Below are 18449 nucleotides of genomic sequence, written 5' to 3'. Positions count from 1 at the left end.
CTCACTTTCTCTTCATGCTGACTTTTACAAAGTTTTCTTTATATTCTCTGGTTTTCTTTGGGCTCTGAAAAACAGATCCAAGTTAACCAGTGTCTCCTTACCAGACATTATCAATGTCTATGTTGAATATGAATTCCAAAGCAACCACCCAGTTTCATTAGTCCCCAGACGTTGGTGTTAGAGCCTCCTTTAGAAACTGGAATCAGTACTAAGCAAAGATCTGAATTTCACTTTCATTTTTATAAGGAGTTCTTCTGTTTGCAAGGCAGACTAATTTCCTGGGAGGCTCTCACCAGGATGCGGAACTGAACTCCACAAAGACTGGCAGTAACAAAAGCATCATGCTTAAACAGCTGTGTTATTCTCCCACATTCATTTCACATTCTTTTAAAATCTAAACCAACATCCTTTATCCAGAGATCATGTTTATTGGCTAACTGTTCTCTGTGTAGAAAGTTATCAAAGCACCAGCAGATTGGGCTGTAATTGACTGTCCTTAAAGGGAATGTTTTCTGTTTTGTAAGAAATCATGTTTTAATTTCCCAGTTCGTGGAATTATGTTCAGAAACTTGAAATCCAATTTTACCACAGATTATTTCTGTACTAAAAAAGCATAACTTGGGATTTAACATAATTTAGACAGAACTTTGTAAGAACAAAACTAGATGTGTAATCTGGCTTGGTTTATTGTTACATGGATTCCATTTTCTTCCACTTAAACCTAAAAGGAGACTAGCCTACATAGGTGGTAAAGGGGCTGGTCTGTTGATGTCTTTATTTCATAAATCATAGTGTTTTTTTTCTAGTTCAGATAAACTCTCTTTGTTACTATCTGTGCACCGATTTACTTAAGTGGGCAGCCCTAATTCATGAAGCTGCTTGGCTGGTGATCCTATTACATTGTCCATTTGAAACCTAGGTTACTTAAGCCATGTGCAGAACTACTTTCTGGAAAGCCTTTAGTGTTGATCAGGGCATATGAGTTTGCTTCTTTGGTCCACTGCAGATGTCCTGCAGGACCTGTGAATGACTATACCCTTTGCTTCGCTTCTCTACCTGTAAACCAAGATTCCTCCCTACTTTCTGAGTTGCTCCATAGGAAAAATAATTTTAAATGGCAAGGTATCAGCATGTCTTGGCAAGAAGGACAGTCCAGCTACCAGCTGAAGCATAAAAAAATACTTTTCTCAATGTTTGTTTAATGTGGTCTTAGTAAAAGCCTACCTTTAAAAACGTAGTTAGTTTGAGTGACAAACTTGGGTCTGGCGGGAACACAACCTTTGTATACTATTTTTCAGCAGATGAAAATGAATCTGGTCAGATTTAGGGAGATACAAAATGCAAAAAGATCACTGTAGCCAAACTCTAGATCCTGTAAGGAGGCTGTGTTTTGGAAATTTTGTCAGAGCTGGCAGGAAGGGTGTTTTCTACACACACAAGCAGATGAACTTCAGAGAGCTGTTGTGTGGTTTGGCTTATGACTACAGAAGCACACACTATTATTGTCTTTCAGGGAGATGATTAATCCATTTTAGAGAATCAAATTTGGATCAAATCAACCCCTTTTTGTAAGAGTATCCAGGACTCATGCCACTTTTTTTTCTTTTGATATTTCAGGTTCATTCTCAGCTATTTGTTACATGAATAAACTGGGAAAAAACAGGCTTAAATATCTTCTCTTATCCAAAGGTCAACCACATGAATACCTGTAATGATCATTTATTATCTTCTATAAATAAGTCTAGAAATAGAATCCAATGACAAACTCCTAAAATTTATCTAATTACTCCATTTTGAATACACTAGGTTGTTGGTGTAGCTCAAGCAATCAATAAGAAATCTGGAATTGGAGGCACGTTCACTGAACAAGATGAAAAGGTATAAAAGCTGGACCTTTATGTCTTCTATTTTCACAGGGGAATGGGGGATGGATATGTTACTACATTTAATGCTGATCAGAAATTTTAAAGTTCGCAAAAATTAAACATCTCTGAAAAAGTAAAAATACCTGGTAATACTGTGATTTTCTTTCTTTCTTTATGAGGCTCTGAGAAGTGTGGATGTGAAATAGTTTTAATTTCTGGATCAGCATAGCATCTCTCATACATCTCTGAAATGCAGGCTTGCTCTACTGAAATACATTGTAAAACAGTTTCACAACTTTTAGTAGGCATAATTTTTTATTTATTTATTTATTCTGACTCTCCTGGCATTCCCCAAAAATATTTTTTGAATATTTAAATTCATGCAGTGATTCTTTGTTAAATAATGTATCACTTCTCAATATAACAATTGCAGGATGAGAAAATGTTTTGGATAAATTATGAACAGTATATGAGAGAATCAGTAGAGTAGACAGCACCTTGATTCCTAATTCTTACACTGAAGTTGCTTTCCAAACATTTCCCAACTTCACATTCAGATTGAAAATTCACATTCATAGTGAAAACCAGGCTGCACTCATGCTGAGGAAGTTGACTTAACTCTCAGCAATAAAAATACCAGAATTCACCCTTTCCCTTTGAAGACTTCCCCTTTACAACAGAATGGATACTGAATATCTGCAGGATATCAGAATTAATCCCATTCTGAAAGGGAAAAAGTGTGGGTTTGCTATACTACTAAAATTTTATTTCTACTTTCCAAGAGACTGAATTCCCCAAAATGAGAGAGGCTGGTTGTCTGCACTCAGTTTTTCTAGATTAAATATGCATTGTTGCAAAATCACTTGATTCCTCTGAGCTGCTTCTTGTATCAATCCTACCTTTACCAGGATAAACTGTGAAGATCACTATTTAAAAAGGAAAGAAGAGATTCTTGAGGAAATAACAAATGATGAGTAACGGGAAAAAAGCCCACACCCGAATGTATGGTCACCAAAAATAACTTAAAAATACCAACTAATACTTCAAAGCGAGAACAAAAAATTGCAGTAGCTTATCTTTGAATATAGTTAAGAAGCTGTAAGACATAATCTTCATGAGGTGTTGATGTTCATTTGTCTTCAGGATTTTGCTGCATATTTGGCATTCTGTGGAATTGTTCTTCACAACGCTCAATTGTATGAGACATCTTTGCTTGAGAACAGGCGTAATCAGGTATGGTTAACAGGTTTGTCCCAGGAATACAGGTATTACAGTGGTTAGCTAGTAATCAGTGCCTGCTCCTAATATTTCTCATATGGTAGTTAGTCCTTGGCTATTTTTAATTACTCTGGCTGCTGTGTATCTCTAATAAAGCTCTAACTAACTGCACAGAGAAGCAGCTGGGCACATTCCAGCTTGGACTGTGAGAAGTGGATTATCAAGGGGAGGAAGGTAAAACTACATGTCAGAAAATTAACTCCATGTCAATATACTTGATATTGCCTGAAGTTATCCTGTGGTTCACTGTATACAATACACAACTGGAGATGTATATGCTCCAGAAATTTCAGATGGAATTATCTGTACAGAGCGGTAGAGGTTATACAGATTGCTCCTTTAGTTTACTACAACTACAAATAGTCACTAACCATACTTTCAGTAATGATCAGATGGAAAACTGAATTTCCTTCTGATTAATGTAACTGTATTTTGCAGCCATCTTTATCACAGATGGATCATTAATGCCATGGCCTTTACGTATGAATATGTCTGCCTATATGGTATGGAAAGATTTTGCAGAAACAAGTAGGCAGATGTTGTTTTAACAGTTTTCTGGTAGGTCTGAGTTTCCAAGTAACTATCAGTGTTTGTAAATTGGTACAAATTTGGATAATCTTTTCAAATTAGCTCCATGCTTTTTGTGAGTAAAAAGGAATATAATGTGAGCTTACCTGAGCAGCTAAGTTCTTTGGCAGCAGCTTTGAAATACAGCAGACTGTATCTAAAGGATGTTTTCACCAAACAAGTTCGTTAGGATCTGTTAGAATTACAACAGATAATTGTGTTCAAAAGTCTTAAGAAATTTAAATATCACTGTTTTCAGAATGCACATGAGCCATGAGAAACTAGTTGGTTTCCTAAGGACAAATAACTGTGTGGATTTCTCAGGTTTCATTTGATGAATTGTTAATGCCTAAACCTATTCTGTCTTTCTGACCAAAACCATCAGACAGCTAACTATGCTGTTTATTTCTTCCATCAAAAGCATCAAGCTGGTTATTATGTACCTTGCAGTCTGTGTGAGAGCCAAAACTTAGTTTTTGTCACAGACATACATGTTGGCTTCCTTGATTCAGGGAAGAGAAGAAGAATAATGATAATTATTGCTTAAATCACAGTTAGTCAAAATTTCACAAAAGACCTTTTCCCCAGGTGCTTCTTGATCTTGCCAGCCTGATTTTTGAAGAGCAGCAGTCTTTGGAAGTAATTCTGAAGAAGATAGCTGCCACTATAATATCCTTCATGCAAGTGCAGAGGTGTACCATCTTCATAGTGGATGAAGATTGTCCTGTGAGTATGTTTTTTGTCTAAAGGCAGAAGTACTTATTCCCTGGGAGCAGTGTGGGCCTCCCTCCGTTCTGACTCAATTGTAATTCAAACCCAGAGTTACATTCTGCACCTTTTTGTTCTCTGTCTTTTCTATTAGAGCGCCTACTCGGGTTAGGTGTTGACATGGGAGGTTTCAGTCTTTGCATAGGCCAGACTGCCATTTATGCAGCTATTTTGCACTACCTGTAGGTAAACTGTGGTTTTAAGCTCTCTTCTGTGGCATAGAGCTTGAATGTTGAACTCTCATAACTAGTTGTCTTGGCTACTGGTGGGTGACAGAAAAAAGGAAAAGGCTGGGAGAAAAAAATGTGGCTGTTGCTTCCTGTGCAGAATCAGTTTTGACAGCGCTTCTTATTTCTGGAGTATAACTAAGCAGGGAATATCTAAACAAAGTATCTAAACAGAATCATGGCCTGTCTCAGGATCCTGGCTCACTGAAGCAAAGCACAACCCCTTCCCAGTCTGCCCACCTGTGTTTACTTCCTATTGAAAATAAGCTGCAGAACAAGGAGCAGGAGATTGTTGCATGCCTCCATCTTGTACTGGGATTGCTAGTTTTACTACTTGTTATAGATACAGGTCTACTAAGATCTGGAAGTGAGGAAGCATCTCCAGGTTCTGTAGTACAGCAATAACACACAGCACTTGTGATCATCTGCCACAATCCCACCTCTCACTGTATTTAAATGAGTCACTTCTGCACACAAGAATACAGAAGAGGAATTTACATAGTTTTTGTATTCACATATTCACACTGTCCTTGCCAGTCAGATAAACTCCAGCACCTAGTTTGAAATCTGTAGTCTGAATGTTTAGTACAGAGAGAATCTAATTTCTCTCTACATTCAGGCTTCTTGACTGTCAAGAAAAGCTGCATGAAAAGCAACACAGAGATCAGTCAATATGTTTAGAAGTTTTTGATGTCCTCAACTGTCCAAGCAAAGCATGTCTAGAACCGAATGAATGTTAAAGTTCTGCACTGACAGATTGTAAATACTGGCATTTCTTCTCAGGGCGATCACCAGAGATTCAAGACACTTGAATGATATTTAAAGTTGTATTTAAATGATATTTAAAGATAGTTTTGTGTTGGGATCCTGTATGCTTGCTGTTAGATTTGAAATGAAGTTTATTATAGGTTTTGATAACTGCAACAAACTTTTCATTAATACTACTGTTCTAACTTATGACAGTCTTATACACTGATATATTAAACTATCCTCTTGATATTCCAGGATTCATTTTCTAGTGTGTTTCACATGGAATCTGAGGAATTGGAAGATTCAGCTGAAAATCTGAAGAGGTAAAACAATGAATACAAACTTTTGTTCATCCCAGGAGAATGTTGAAACTATGCTTTCAATGTTTTTGTTCGTAATAACGGACCTTATTTCCATTGGGTACCATATATTACTGCTATTTTTATAGCGCAGGTTTTACCCTGAAATGTACATAGAGGAATTCTGTTGCCTTAGAAGGGGCACTGAGCAGAACAGGAGAGTAGGACCTGATCTCTCCACTTGGTCAGGTCTGAGTACACAGTTGTACCACAAGGCTAATCTATGGGACTGTACAAAATTGAGAAGTAAAAGTCTTAAGTTGGTGGGCTTCTCTAAAACTGATTGGTAAGAAATCTGTGTAGATGTCTATGTTGTAGAGCAGACACATAACACATTAGTGGATCCTAATCCTAATTTATTATTTTAATCAATATTCTTATTTCATAGATAGGGAAGCTGACTCAAAGAACGTGACTGACTAAATCAAGAATAAAGTCCTAAAGTTCTAACTTTCAGTCATCTTTGAGAAACCATTAAGAAGTTCAACTGGGAGAAGAGAAAGGTATAGAAACAGTTGAATTAAAATAGCCCAATTAAATAGTTTCCAAATTTAGTCTGAACCTCTGTACTGAAGTTTGAAAATTACTGTCTCCGTTACCTTTCTCTGCCATCAAAAACAGTTGTTTCAAATGTCAAGAGTGAGACAGTTGTTTATAAAGTGCATTACTACAGATACAGTGTGCAGAGAGAAAATCATGACTTCTGTACCCCTTTGAGCTTTTTTGCAGTGAATATTTATTATATTAAATTTAATTCCATGTATTAGAAAATTATGTCCAAAGTGTGTGGCTTGAGCAACTAAAAGCTGTTGAACTGTATTGTGATTTTAGACAGCGTAAAACCAGGAAGTACAGAGGTAAAACAGGCTAGTGAGATCACAGGGTGAGAAAGTTCCCATTTACTTCCTCTTCTACGCTATGGGAATGATGAAGAGAATTTTCCCTTCCTATTCATTATCCCTTTAACAGTTACTAGTTAATGGACTCAGAATGTAAATTACTGCTTGCATGGGCTATCAGTAAATTATTTCTCATAACCAATAGGGAAGGAAGCTTGGAAGCTTAATTGCATATCTGAATCCTGTTCATGAGACAGCACAATTAATATGCCAAGGACTGTAGTACAAGTCAGCTGCTGGAGTTAGAATTTCTGCTATGCTTGAGGGGCATGATTTTGGACAGTAGCAGAGATACAATGACATGTATTAGATGAGAAAGTATTACTTTAAATAATAAATTTTCAGGCTTATTATGTGATCAAGGACCCTGAATCAAATCCTAAATCAGACTGGTTTTCAGAATTGCGGGGCACTGTCTTATATAACCAAGTTTGTGAAATATCGACATAACAATTCCTTTCCTGCAGCACTGTGAACATCCTTACATCCGAAGGATAACTAAAGTCAAGTCAAATGTCAGAGGGCAACTACAGGAGCTTGATGGGAATAGGTTTATTATTAGGATATGCGTCCTCCTCCAGAGCAGGCAGAGGGTCCAAGAGAATTGAAATGCCTTAATTAAATACACCATGGCTAAAAAAGTAGGAGATGACTGTTTCTGTAAAGATATTTTATGTCCTGATTAGGAATAATCAGTTCTAATTCAGTAACAGAATCTTCATGCAAATGATTATGCCTTTACTTTTAGAAAAACTTTGAAATGAACTTAGAAGCAGAAAATTCATAGATGTTACCTGCTGCATTCTGTTTTGTGAATTTCATCCAGTATTGATTTTTCAAGTGTGTCAGATTTGTGAATGGAGTTTGTTTTCAGAAAGTTCTGTTTATTTCAGTATAAACCCGGTTGTTCATTCTTTATCCTCCATCTGTATAAATCGTACTGATTTCTTAAGTCTGGTGTTCAGTGTTAACACTGTTGAATATTAAAGAAATGGCGGAATGTATAAATCAAACCATGCAGTATTGTGATGACAGATGGATTAGGATACAGGATTTGAACTCATCTCCATTATATATCTATTGGTTATGTCCTTTCCTCTTACAGCATAGATATTACAATTACCTGCTTTGCATAATGAAATGACCCATTTTTATACTAAGCACATAATAATAATGTTGTCTCCTTCAGGGACTATGATACAAACAAAATCAATTATATGTATGCTCAGTATGTCAAGAACACAATGGAGCCTCTCAACATCCCAGATGTCTGCAAAGACCGAAGATTTCCCTGGACAGTAAGTAAAATAAGCTTAGATTAGAAATTCAGAAACAGAAGATGTTTTCTGTTTACTTTTGAAACCTTATTTTTTCCCCCCTTATTGTTTCTATTAATTTAATGGCCACAGTTAGAATTACACAAACACAAAGGAAGGTGTATTTGCTTGATAAAATTTGTTATCAGTGAAGAAACAGTACAATACTCACACAGTGAGCTGTGTGGCCAGTGGAGGGATTTATCCCTACAGCCATTATTAAAAAAGCCTAACATTAATTTTTCCAATAAAGAGTGTGATGTGCAGAGTTTGCAATATGTTCCATGGAAAACATTTCAGTGAGGAACAGTTGGAAGTTTTCACTCTGTAATTTACTGTGAATGTTGGGAGGCTCTCAGAAGTTCCCTCCCTTTTATCTTCTCCTTTCCCTTCTTATTCTGGCAAAGATTAATGTTATAGATGCAAATCCTTTCCTGTTTTAGAGAAGGAACAACTTCACTTTTCTTAGGGAGCTTTTGCTTCACACTTGGTCAAGTGTGACCTTATGGTGTGGTATGCTACTAAACAGACAGGTACCAGTGAGTTAGGAGGGAAGGTCACTTGGTAAAACTCAGGTTGCTTTCAGTCAACATTAACAAAAAGCAAACTTGTAATTCTGTATTTTCCTGCCAATGCAGAAATTAGAAAGATGTCTGCTTTTCTTGTTAAAATTAATCCTGTTGGGTGGAGGGGCTCAGGGAGGAGGGTGGTAAGGGGGAGAGGAATTATGATCAGCAGATAGCTCTTTACCAAACTCTTCTGAGGTGCACAACAAAAAGGTCAGAAAATACAGTGTTCAATGTGATTGTTGCAGGAAATGGGAAGAAGGGGCAGGCTTATAGTGGGGAGCTGTGTTGCTTCCCTTTTCCTCTGTGCAAGGTTTTTTGAGTGTTTTTTGAGTGGGTTTCTATGAAGGATTGAGCAATGCAGAAATTGAGTGCTCACCACTTTGCAGTACAGGGCCCAAAGGTATCTTAACTGCAGGAGTGGAAGTAAAAACAGTATCAGATGGATATACTGTATAGATCAATAGAGAAAGAGGTGATTATTTTTGAAGACATTTTTTGAAATGAAATTAGTGCCTTGAGAGTCATCCAAACAACTGTCTGAAACAGGCTTTTCACTTTGTTAGTAGGATTAGAATTCTGCATTTTTCCCTGGGATCTATGTGACTTTATACATGTAAAAGAAACTCATAAAAAGAAAATAATAGCACTGCTAGAAGGAATTCTGGCTAATGTTTTTCGAAACACAGTGGCTGCATCTCCATCACTGTGTAGGAGCAATCTCCACAGTAGGCAGAGCTGCAGGCTAAATGTTTTGAAATCTGATGAACCCTGACATGAGGGAAATCCCAGGTGTACCTAGTGCCCTAGAAACCCTGACTTGCCTCTTTCTTTGGAGGACATTCAACAGCATGCTCACTCACCTTATAAAAATAACTTTGTGCTTTCTAAATGCTTTGGTGGCCTCAACTACCTTGGTAGTGATGTGAGGCAGAACAGCAGCTTGGGTTTATTTGTGGAAGAGCTGTGATGTTGCCTGCCTCAGGTTCAGGCCGCTTACAAGGACAGTACAGAAGCTAAATGCTAAGCTTCAGCAGTCATGTGTATGTGTTCTTCCCTGAACAACAAAGTTAGTGCAGTGGAGACAAAGTTTTAAGTATCTACAAGACACCTTAGAAGCATTTAAGCCTTTTTTTTGCTTAATCTCTCTCCTGTTTGTTAATACTGGGTCAGGCATTTTTATTAAGCAGTGTGCACTGTGGTCTTACCTCCAATTCAGTCCAGTTTGACTTTCGATGCATCTGAGCTTTACCATGAAACAGCAGGTTCTTCTTAGGGTAGCCATAAACCAGTTTTCATGCAAGCTTGACTTTGTGTTTCTCAGCTGCCCTTGCTGGAGAGGTCTAGGGAGAGATGCTGATTCTTACATCCTTTTTTACAGCTGATTTTACAGATATGTTACAGTTCAGAAAACAGCAAATTGTACTCTCGAGTTATTCCATATGCTTTCTTGATAATGGCTACTGTTAAGTAGTAGTACTTAAGTTACTGGAGTCATGTAAAGTATCTGGCAGGACATAATTCTTTAATGCTTTCTTTAAAAAGTCACGTTTCCTGTCGCCACTGGTAAGCATTATACTGTTTGTGCATTTGCCTCCAAAGAAACTGTCTACAATCCCTGCACAGCACCAGAAAGCTGAGCAATAATAATTTTTAAGAACTCACCAAAATAACCTTTTGATCTAAAACATGTGTACCCATTTTTTTGTGTCACATACAATTCAATGGACCAAATGTACTTCTGAGCAAGTGCCACGTTATTCCATGAGCAGTCAGAGCAGCACTATGTCCTTTTCTCACCAAGTATTTGAAAAAAATGCATTGTCTTTTTGTTCTACCCTCCCACTCTGTCACCCCCCAAATAAATTCAGTTTCCTTCTCTTGGGGCATGAGATAGGATAAAAGATCTTTGGAAGACTGCAGAACGTTGACCTAGTTGGTGGTATTTTTCCTACCTGTTGTTCTTTGGATCGTGATCCGGTCTCCACTAAGCCCCCTTTCATTGCATTGGTGGATTAGTCAAGGCATCTCAAACAAACTGAAAGAGTTTACAAAAATTTTAGTGCCACAAAATGCACACTTACTGTCAGGTAGTTACTCTTGTTCTTCATGACATCTGTTCCTTATGTTGCCATAATTTAAGGGAGGGAATATGCTGAAGAGGGGAGAGGTCATTTCCTTTTACAGCTCATCACCTGATGAAGAGTAAAAAAGGTTTCCTAAAGCATATCTGATCTCTTTTCAGCTGCACTCAGTTCCACTGAGTGGAACACTTCGGTGCAAAGTTGTCATTTTTGTGGAAGTGATACCTTCTAATGAAATAACCTCTTATAAAATTAGCACATTTTTAGCACAATTACACAAGTCACTGTAAAATCCTACTGAATGAAGATTATCATAGTTACCTGTATTGTGATTAACCAAAGCTTGTATCAGATACAGTGTTTATTACACCATCGAGCCAAAGAGTTGTGCAAACTCTTTGAAGACATGGTTACTTTTTGAGGCAGTATGTAAGCCAAGAATAGTTGTAGACCTCATCTCAACAGCTTTTTCACTTCAGCCACTTGAACATTAGTCTTTAAAATTGTAACTGTATATTTTTGTTTGTTTAACAGAATGACAATGCAGAAAATGTAAGTCAACACATAAAGAGTTTGCTGTGTACACCAATAAAAAATGGGAAAAAGAATAAAGTGATAGGTAGGTATCTCTACAAAAAATATTTTTATACATTTCATAGAAATATTTCTGTGCTCCAAAGTAAAATATCAGCAACATGGAATTGCAGCCCAGGAGAAAAGATCCTTAATTAATCATGTTTTCAATTAGTAAGTCCACTGCAGCCTCGACTGTAAATTGCTTATGAAATCAGTTGCCATTTACAACACTTTTGTGATACTTCACCATTTTTATGGCTTCTTTGCATTCCAAAATTTTCTGTAAGTAAAATGATTTTCACTGCTTCCTGTTCAGAGAGTCAGTTACCACTCTTGCTTGTGTAGATCTTCTACAAGGCAGTGAAAAGCAGAGAAGACATAAATCAGTAAAGAAGCTTTTCAGGCCTGAGCTGTAGGTAGTGCTGGACTTTAAGGGAACAGTGGTGGCATGTGGAAAGGCAGGTTGAACTGACAGTTTCCTCAAATGAGACTCAGCTATGGAAAGATTCATACTAGAAGGCTAGCTGCCGTGCAGTTTTGGTGCTATTGTGGATTGCACAGGGAGCCTACAGTCCTACCATAAGAGTCTTAAGTGTCTAAAGCTACCCAGTGTAAATATGTCTGCAGCAGCTCCTTTGCTTTTTTCTAGAACTGCTTTTCCTCTATTTTTAAAGAGCGGCTGTAGTACCACTGATTCCTAGGGTGACATTTTCAGAAGTAATTTGACATCACTTAAGTCCACAGAGGCCCAGATGCTTAACTTAGAAGCCTAGTTACCACTAGTTCCCTAAAAATATTTAGGTGACCCTGGTCTTGGTCGTCAAAGATGAGTATATACCTGAATAGTTTTGAGGATCTGGTCAGGGAATAAGCTTAATGAGCTTTAAGTCTTTCAATGAGTTTCAGATTCACCTTAAATAAAGGGATGATGATGCTTTTGGAAATTACTAGGACTTCCTTATCCTCTGAAGAGCAGAATGAGTGTCAGCCTGCTTTCCTGGCATCAGTAAGTTCCACAAGGAAACAGATCATAAAAGATATCGATTCCTAGATAGCAGCATGAATCCAACTTCCTCAGCTTTACAAAATTTGGCAAGTAAATATTAAGAATTCCAAGAATGTGTTTTTTAATGATCTTCAAATAATTTTCCTTGAGAATTACAGCAAAACTGCATAACCCAATGTATATAGTAAATGTGAGGTCCCTTTTCCATGAAGACAGATATTGTTTTTTAACTCCTGAAGCAGAAAGAGCAGCATTGTCTTTACCTAATAGAGTTCTTTGAAATTTCTTTTGATATCACCTTCTTTAATGAGTTCTTTTATTACTTTATTTTAAATATTCTGACAGACCCTAGAAGACCAAGATGAAGATTGGTAACTGCTTTAGTTCTAGGTATTTCACTATGCTGTTAGCTACTGATAAAACAGTTCCATCTGATCTCATAGAGGGTTTTTTCTGTTGTTATTTTCTGTGGAAGTTCAAACTGAGAGTTTCAGTCAGGCCGCCTGTTTAGGTGGGGTTTTCAAATCTTGAGTAATTCTCACTGGGAAATGTTCTTTGAAGTCTTCTAAAGTTTCACAGCCAGCCTAATGTTCAGATCTTTAATAGAGTAAGGTCAAGAAGTTGCCTTTGAGACAATACCCAGAAGATCCTTTAGCATACTATATACTATGTAAGACTATTATTATAAGTCTGCTTTTTTATTTTTAAGATTAGCATACCCAAACCCAGATTTTAGGAAGTGGGCTGTGTAGATGGGTGTGGGGTGGGAAAAACTGTCCACAGCAAACCCAAGCAAATCTTACTCACAAGACAGGTGAAAAAAACTTTTTTATTCTCCTGACTGGTGCATTTTTCAAGTATGTGGTGAAAGCTTTATGGAATCTTTCTGTAGTTTTATAACTACGTCACAATAAAAGACTTTTGAGTTCCTGTATGGACCACCTAATGCTTTGGGAAGCTTTTGAAAGAGGTTAAAGTGTCTTAAATACTATATCATATATTTACAGCAGTTCTCTTTTTAAAGAGACATTTACGTGCATCCAAATGCTGTCTTTTAAGAATTCCTTTGCTTTTGTGGCTTAATCACTGTTGAGTCTTACTCTTGTGTTCATTACATGCATCACAGTTGCTATGGAAACAATTACACTGTCATAAACAGTACTAAACAGAGATCAAGTGAGTTTCATGAGACTTTCTTACAGAGTTTTATAAGTCAGTTTCTTTTTCCCATTGAAAGTTAATCTTGTTCTTAGTGAACCCATATTTGCTAGGATAATATATTTTTACTATCATTCTAGTATCTAATAATCTCATTCCATTAAGGTTCAGAATCTTGTTTGCAATATTCAGATACCACAACCCCTGCCACAACAGTTTAAAGCTACAGTTAGAATACTGTGACTGATCTCTTTAGAGGAGACTCTCATACTAAAATAAGTTCCTGCAACAAAATGTCATTTGGAAACAGGACAGTGTTACATTGTCAGCAGACATTAAAACTTCTACATGCAATGCCAATGTTCTCCTACATCCACAGTTGGTATGTGTGTGTTACGTTCTTTTCCCTGGCTTTTCTACGTACTGTAACAGGGAAGATACACACTTGCTCCCTCAAAGACCTTTCTTCCTTTTATTTAAAAACCTCAATGAGCTTGTTTAGTTTGTAAATATGGAGTAAGGAAATCCTGGAAATACTATCCTATTAAAAAATATTAGCACTGACAAGACCTTACAGTAGCTGCTGACTATATTCAGTTGGTTCACTGTAAAATAGTATTCGTTATAATTTCTTCCCTACCAATAAGCAAAGAGCGTATCTGGCCTCCCTGACCTTATGGTGGTAAAGTGTGTAAGGCATTCAGATTCTGTTCATATATCCTGTGTAAGTTAGGATTAGCTCTACTGATGCAAGAAAACCTAAAAATTAAGAATGTTCTGGAAACACCATGCTAAATAATCTCCTCTTTTGCTATATACATATTTAATATTTTACTCTTTCTGCTGCAAAATGTTCTTCATAAAATACATGAAGTACAAAAACAGGTATGCAATAGCAAATTATAGAAAATGAAGACTTTTCCAGTTAGTAATTTTTTTCCAGAATTTTTATTTTGCAACTATTAATTTCAATGGGATAATTATTCGCACTTTGCCAGGAAAACACTGGTTTTTATGTTTGAAAGTATTAGTACTCTAATTCATGAGAGTGAGAAAGCATTTGGACTCGCTTAAGACAATAATCACCCCCAAAGCAGTTTTGGCCACAGACGATGTATACTTAAAATGCAGCTGCTTTAAATAATATTCTGATTTCTTAGCAAAAAATTCCATCCACTAGGTAAAACTAAAGGGAGGTGTATGTGTGAGCTTCTTGCTGCTTCAAATGGTGTCAGGGATTTAAGCTGCAGCAAGGTTTGGTAGAAGTTACCTGTCAGACCTTTCAATGGCATGTGCACAGCAAAGTCCAGAAATTCTTAACGCAGAATACATGGACACAAATATCAACAACAAGTTTGAACCTAACAAGCTGAATTCAGTAAGATGCTTTTCGGTGAGTTCAGTAGTCTTTGGGGCAGGCTGTAACTCAAGCACATCCTCATGGAAAAAGTGAGTATACTTAAGTTTTGAGCCTCAACCTGGATATTCTCTGTGTAGTTCATTTATTTTAAAAAATTTCCAGTACTGACTCAAATAAGGAAGTGAAAACTCTGTGTACCACCATTCTGACTTTCCTAAATGTTCTTTTGGCGTGGTTACAAAAATCTAATTAGCCTCCAAAGGACAAATTGTCTTTAGGGATTAAGTCAATCTAGAATACTATTAATAATAAAAGTTAGGATGAAAGCGACCCTAGAATTTCACAAGATAATCAAGTCTGTAAAGCCCTAGATTTTTACTTTACAAATCCTAATACATAATTTTGAGTCTACTAAGTAACACATAACCTGTTAACATTTATTCTATAATACAGTGAAACTACTCTAAAAAAAGTTGGGGAAAATCCTACAGTACTCCCATGTGTCACTTTGATGTACATTGGTGGTTTATACTGTAGGCTAAACTGTTCTAGACTTAATTTTTCTCTGGCTGTTCCATACAATAGGTGATATGTTGGCAGTTCTCTGTATTACTTGTTTTAATTTCTGTATCCTGGCATAGGGGTTTGCCAGCTTGTGAATAAGATGGAAGAAAACTCGGGCAAAATCAAGGCTTTCAACAGAAATGATGAACAGTTCCTGGAAGCATTCGTCATCTTTTGTGGCTTGGGCATCCAGAATACACAGATGTATGAAGCTGTAGAAAGAGCCATGGCCAAACAGATGGTGACGTTAGAGGTGAGCTCAAAATCTAGGTGGTCCTTAATTAGCCCAAACAAGATCCTAAGTTTCTCCAGAACCCTGTCTGTTTTACACATTGCACTACTCACATGAATACTGAACAGAAACTGTTCTCCCCCAGGAGAACAGCATTTGGCCTGTTGAGTTGCAGAGGAATTTTCTGCTCCTTTCCATATCTGCCAGCAGACTATTTTATTTGGTATTGTATTTTAACTTTACTCATGAGATTCAGTGGTGAGCTGAACGTGTCTTTTCCTCCACATGAGGCTACACACTGGCAACATAGCAGGTTTGTTCTGTTGCGTAGGAAGAGGAAATGGTTTGGGGGATTAGGGGCTTCCTTTTCTTGTCAGAGGTTTTCTGTGATGATTTTGGCTCAGTCCTTTAGACAAACTGGTTTGTGGAGTTACAACAGCATTATTGTAGATTTTCAGCAATTTCCTCAGACTCCCAACAAACCATATCAAGATGAGCATCATCTGGTCTCAGCCTTTGAATTGGTTACTGTTAAGTTTAATAGCTAAAGAGGGCTTTAGTCTGAGAAGCTGAATTACTCAGAGGTGATAACTTGAAGCTGAAAGTGAAAAATTTGTAGACTTTGGATCTCCTAATATTCATTATGTAAACAGAGTGTTTGCAGAATTCCTAAAATGGGGAATATGTGCCCTGTGGCCTCTAAAAGAAACGCTACAACACTCTAATAAACCTGTATTAAGTCGTGTTAAATAAAAATGAGGTAAAATTAGTGTCAAAATAATCTCAGTGCTTTACAAAAAAGAGCAGTTTAATATGGCAGATGAGCAATTCTGTCTCCTACCGTAACACTTCATAGATAATATAGGAAGACCAGACAGATTATAGATTCGTATATAAGATGGCTTCTTTAGAAAAAGTCAGTCTCATGTTGCTAAAAAAAATCCATAACATTTCCATGTCCTATGTTCTCAACAGCTAGAAAATATGAGTTTATTTTGTTAATTTAAAACAAACATATTGTCTTTCAGACTTTTTTGCCAAGTTTCAGTTAGGGCAAAACTTTCCTTCTGAAGAAACTCCTGAAAGGATTATTATGGCAACAATGTCAGGCTCATAATTATAGCTGTTTCATTTGTTATTTGTCTTTGAAAGTGGGGCATGAAAACTTTCCAAAGAGAAAAGCAGAGTTCTTTGCTCTTTTATAGAAACTATTTACATTTTCTTGGCCTAATTATCTCAAGAAGATTCTGTGCTGTGGGAGATTTGTGAAAGCTGCAGATACCTCCCTGTACGCTTTCAGAGTGCTCCCTTAAAACCAGAGTGGGCCCTGTGTGGACACTAGATTTTATCAGCAAATGTAATGCAGTGCAGTGCAGCTGCAAGCTGAGAATTCTGCTCTAGGAAAAATACCTTTTTATCACATTGCTCTTTTGTTTGTAATAAGGGTTGCTTTTCTCTTTCTGTAGGTTCTCTCATACCATGCTTCTGCTGCTGAGGAGGAAACGAGGGAGCTGCAGGTAACAGCGGTAATTGAATTTTTTACTATTACTTTAGAAATACTCCATTAATGGAACAACAAAGGGCAGTCTGTTACACAGATGCGATGCCTAAACACGCAGAAGCAGATCTTCCAGAAATCAAAACCATAGTGAACCTTAAGCGGATCAGTTCCTGAGTTGAATCAATACGTCACATAAAAAAGAAAATGTTACAGTGCCTGCAGTGAGATACAGGTTGGCCAGAGACTTGCAATTACAGGAGAACCAGAACTCATAATGATTAAGTATTTCAGAAACAAAATGTTGAGAACTTTTCTTTCTGCAGCTAAGTCTGAATGTTGTGTATCTTTGGTACCTTTCAAGCATCCCAGGTATGGGTGCAGCTTTATGGGCCTTACACAGAAATACTGTATTTAATTCTTAATGCAAGGATTTTTTTTTTTTTTGTGTGGTTACTTTTCTGTGCAGTGTTCTGCTCATGTTTAATTCTGAGTTTAGAAACCACTGCCTAAGGAGTAACTACAGCTATGATTTCAAGTGTAGTTCAAAGCACAGACTGTGCTTAGTCTCTCCAGTTTTCTCTGTTAGAGCAGATGTTCTGGGGGAATAGCATCACCCCTGATGCACAAAAAATATTAGAGGGATGGAGAGGAAGGTGGACATAGGAGACCACAAGCTGGGTAGTATGGGACTGGACTGGACAAGTAGGGCACAAGACTAAGGATAGCTCTAGAATGGTTAATGTCTCACAGATTTTGAACCTCAGTCCTACCACACTGTTGCTCATCAATGAAGAGGCACTGACAAGACCAGCAAGCAACACATCTCCTATGGTTCCTCTTCAGGGCTTGTGCTGTAATCTCTGTGTTTACATCTTTACTGCTTGTCGTGGTTTAACCCCAGCTGGCAACTAAGTACCACATAGCTGTTCGCTCACTCCCCCCACCACCTCAGAGCGATAGGGAGGAGATTAAGGAAAAAGGTGGGTTGAGATAAGAATGATTTAATAATTAAAATAACATAATAAATGACAACAACAATTGTAATGAGAAGGAGAGAGAGGGAGAAAAGAATAAAATCCAAAAGGGAAAAAGACAAGTGATGACCAATGCAGTTGCTCAGCCTCTGCTGACTGATGCCCAGCCAGTCCCCGAGCAGCAATCGTCCAGCTCCAGCCAACTCCCCCAGTTTATACACTCGGCATGACATTCTGTGGTGTGGAACGTCCCTTTGGCTAGTTCAGGCCAGCTGTCCTGGCTGTGTCCCCTCCCAGTTTCTTGTGCCCCTCCAGCCCTCTCATTGGCAGGGCCTGAGAAACCGAAAAACCTTCAACTTAGTGTAAACATTACCTGGCAACAGGTAAAAACATCAGTGT

At 37.5% G+C, this 18449-nt stretch overlaps 1 protein-coding gene across 5 annotated transcripts in view; it reads left to right on the top strand.

The window, feature by feature from the left end:
• Positions 1 to 18449, top strand: part of PDE5A (phosphodiesterase 5A) — a 142597-nt gene that overhangs the window by 96802 nt on the left and 27346 nt on the right. For 4 of the 5 annotated variants that reach the window (XM_037394438.1, XM_037394422.1, XM_037394455.1 and 1 more), the window contains 8 exons: positions 1807 to 1878; positions 3009 to 3098; positions 4299 to 4436; positions 5711 to 5778; positions 7903 to 8011; positions 11214 to 11298; positions 15421 to 15596; positions 17042 to 17101. In XM_037394438.1, the coding sequence (XP_037250335.1) occupies positions 1807 to 1878; positions 3009 to 3098; positions 4299 to 4436; positions 5711 to 5778; positions 7903 to 8011; positions 11214 to 11298; positions 15421 to 15596; positions 17042 to 17101 (798 nt within the window). The remainder of the gene's footprint in view (positions 1 to 1806; positions 1879 to 3008; positions 3099 to 4298; positions 4437 to 5710; positions 5779 to 7902; positions 8012 to 11213; positions 11299 to 15420; positions 15597 to 17041; positions 17102 to 18449) is intronic. The other variant, XM_037394430.1, reaches the window with a different exon arrangement.

Source organism: Falco rusticolus, chromosome 1, assembly GCF_015220075.1.
Source record: "Falco rusticolus isolate bFalRus1 chromosome 1, bFalRus1.pri, whole genome shotgun sequence".
Taxonomy (NCBI): Eukaryota; Metazoa; Chordata; class Aves; order Falconiformes; family Falconidae; genus Falco; species Falco rusticolus.
The sequence above is the reverse complement of the archived record's forward strand: the minus strand, read 5'-3'. Positions and strand labels throughout refer to the sequence as shown.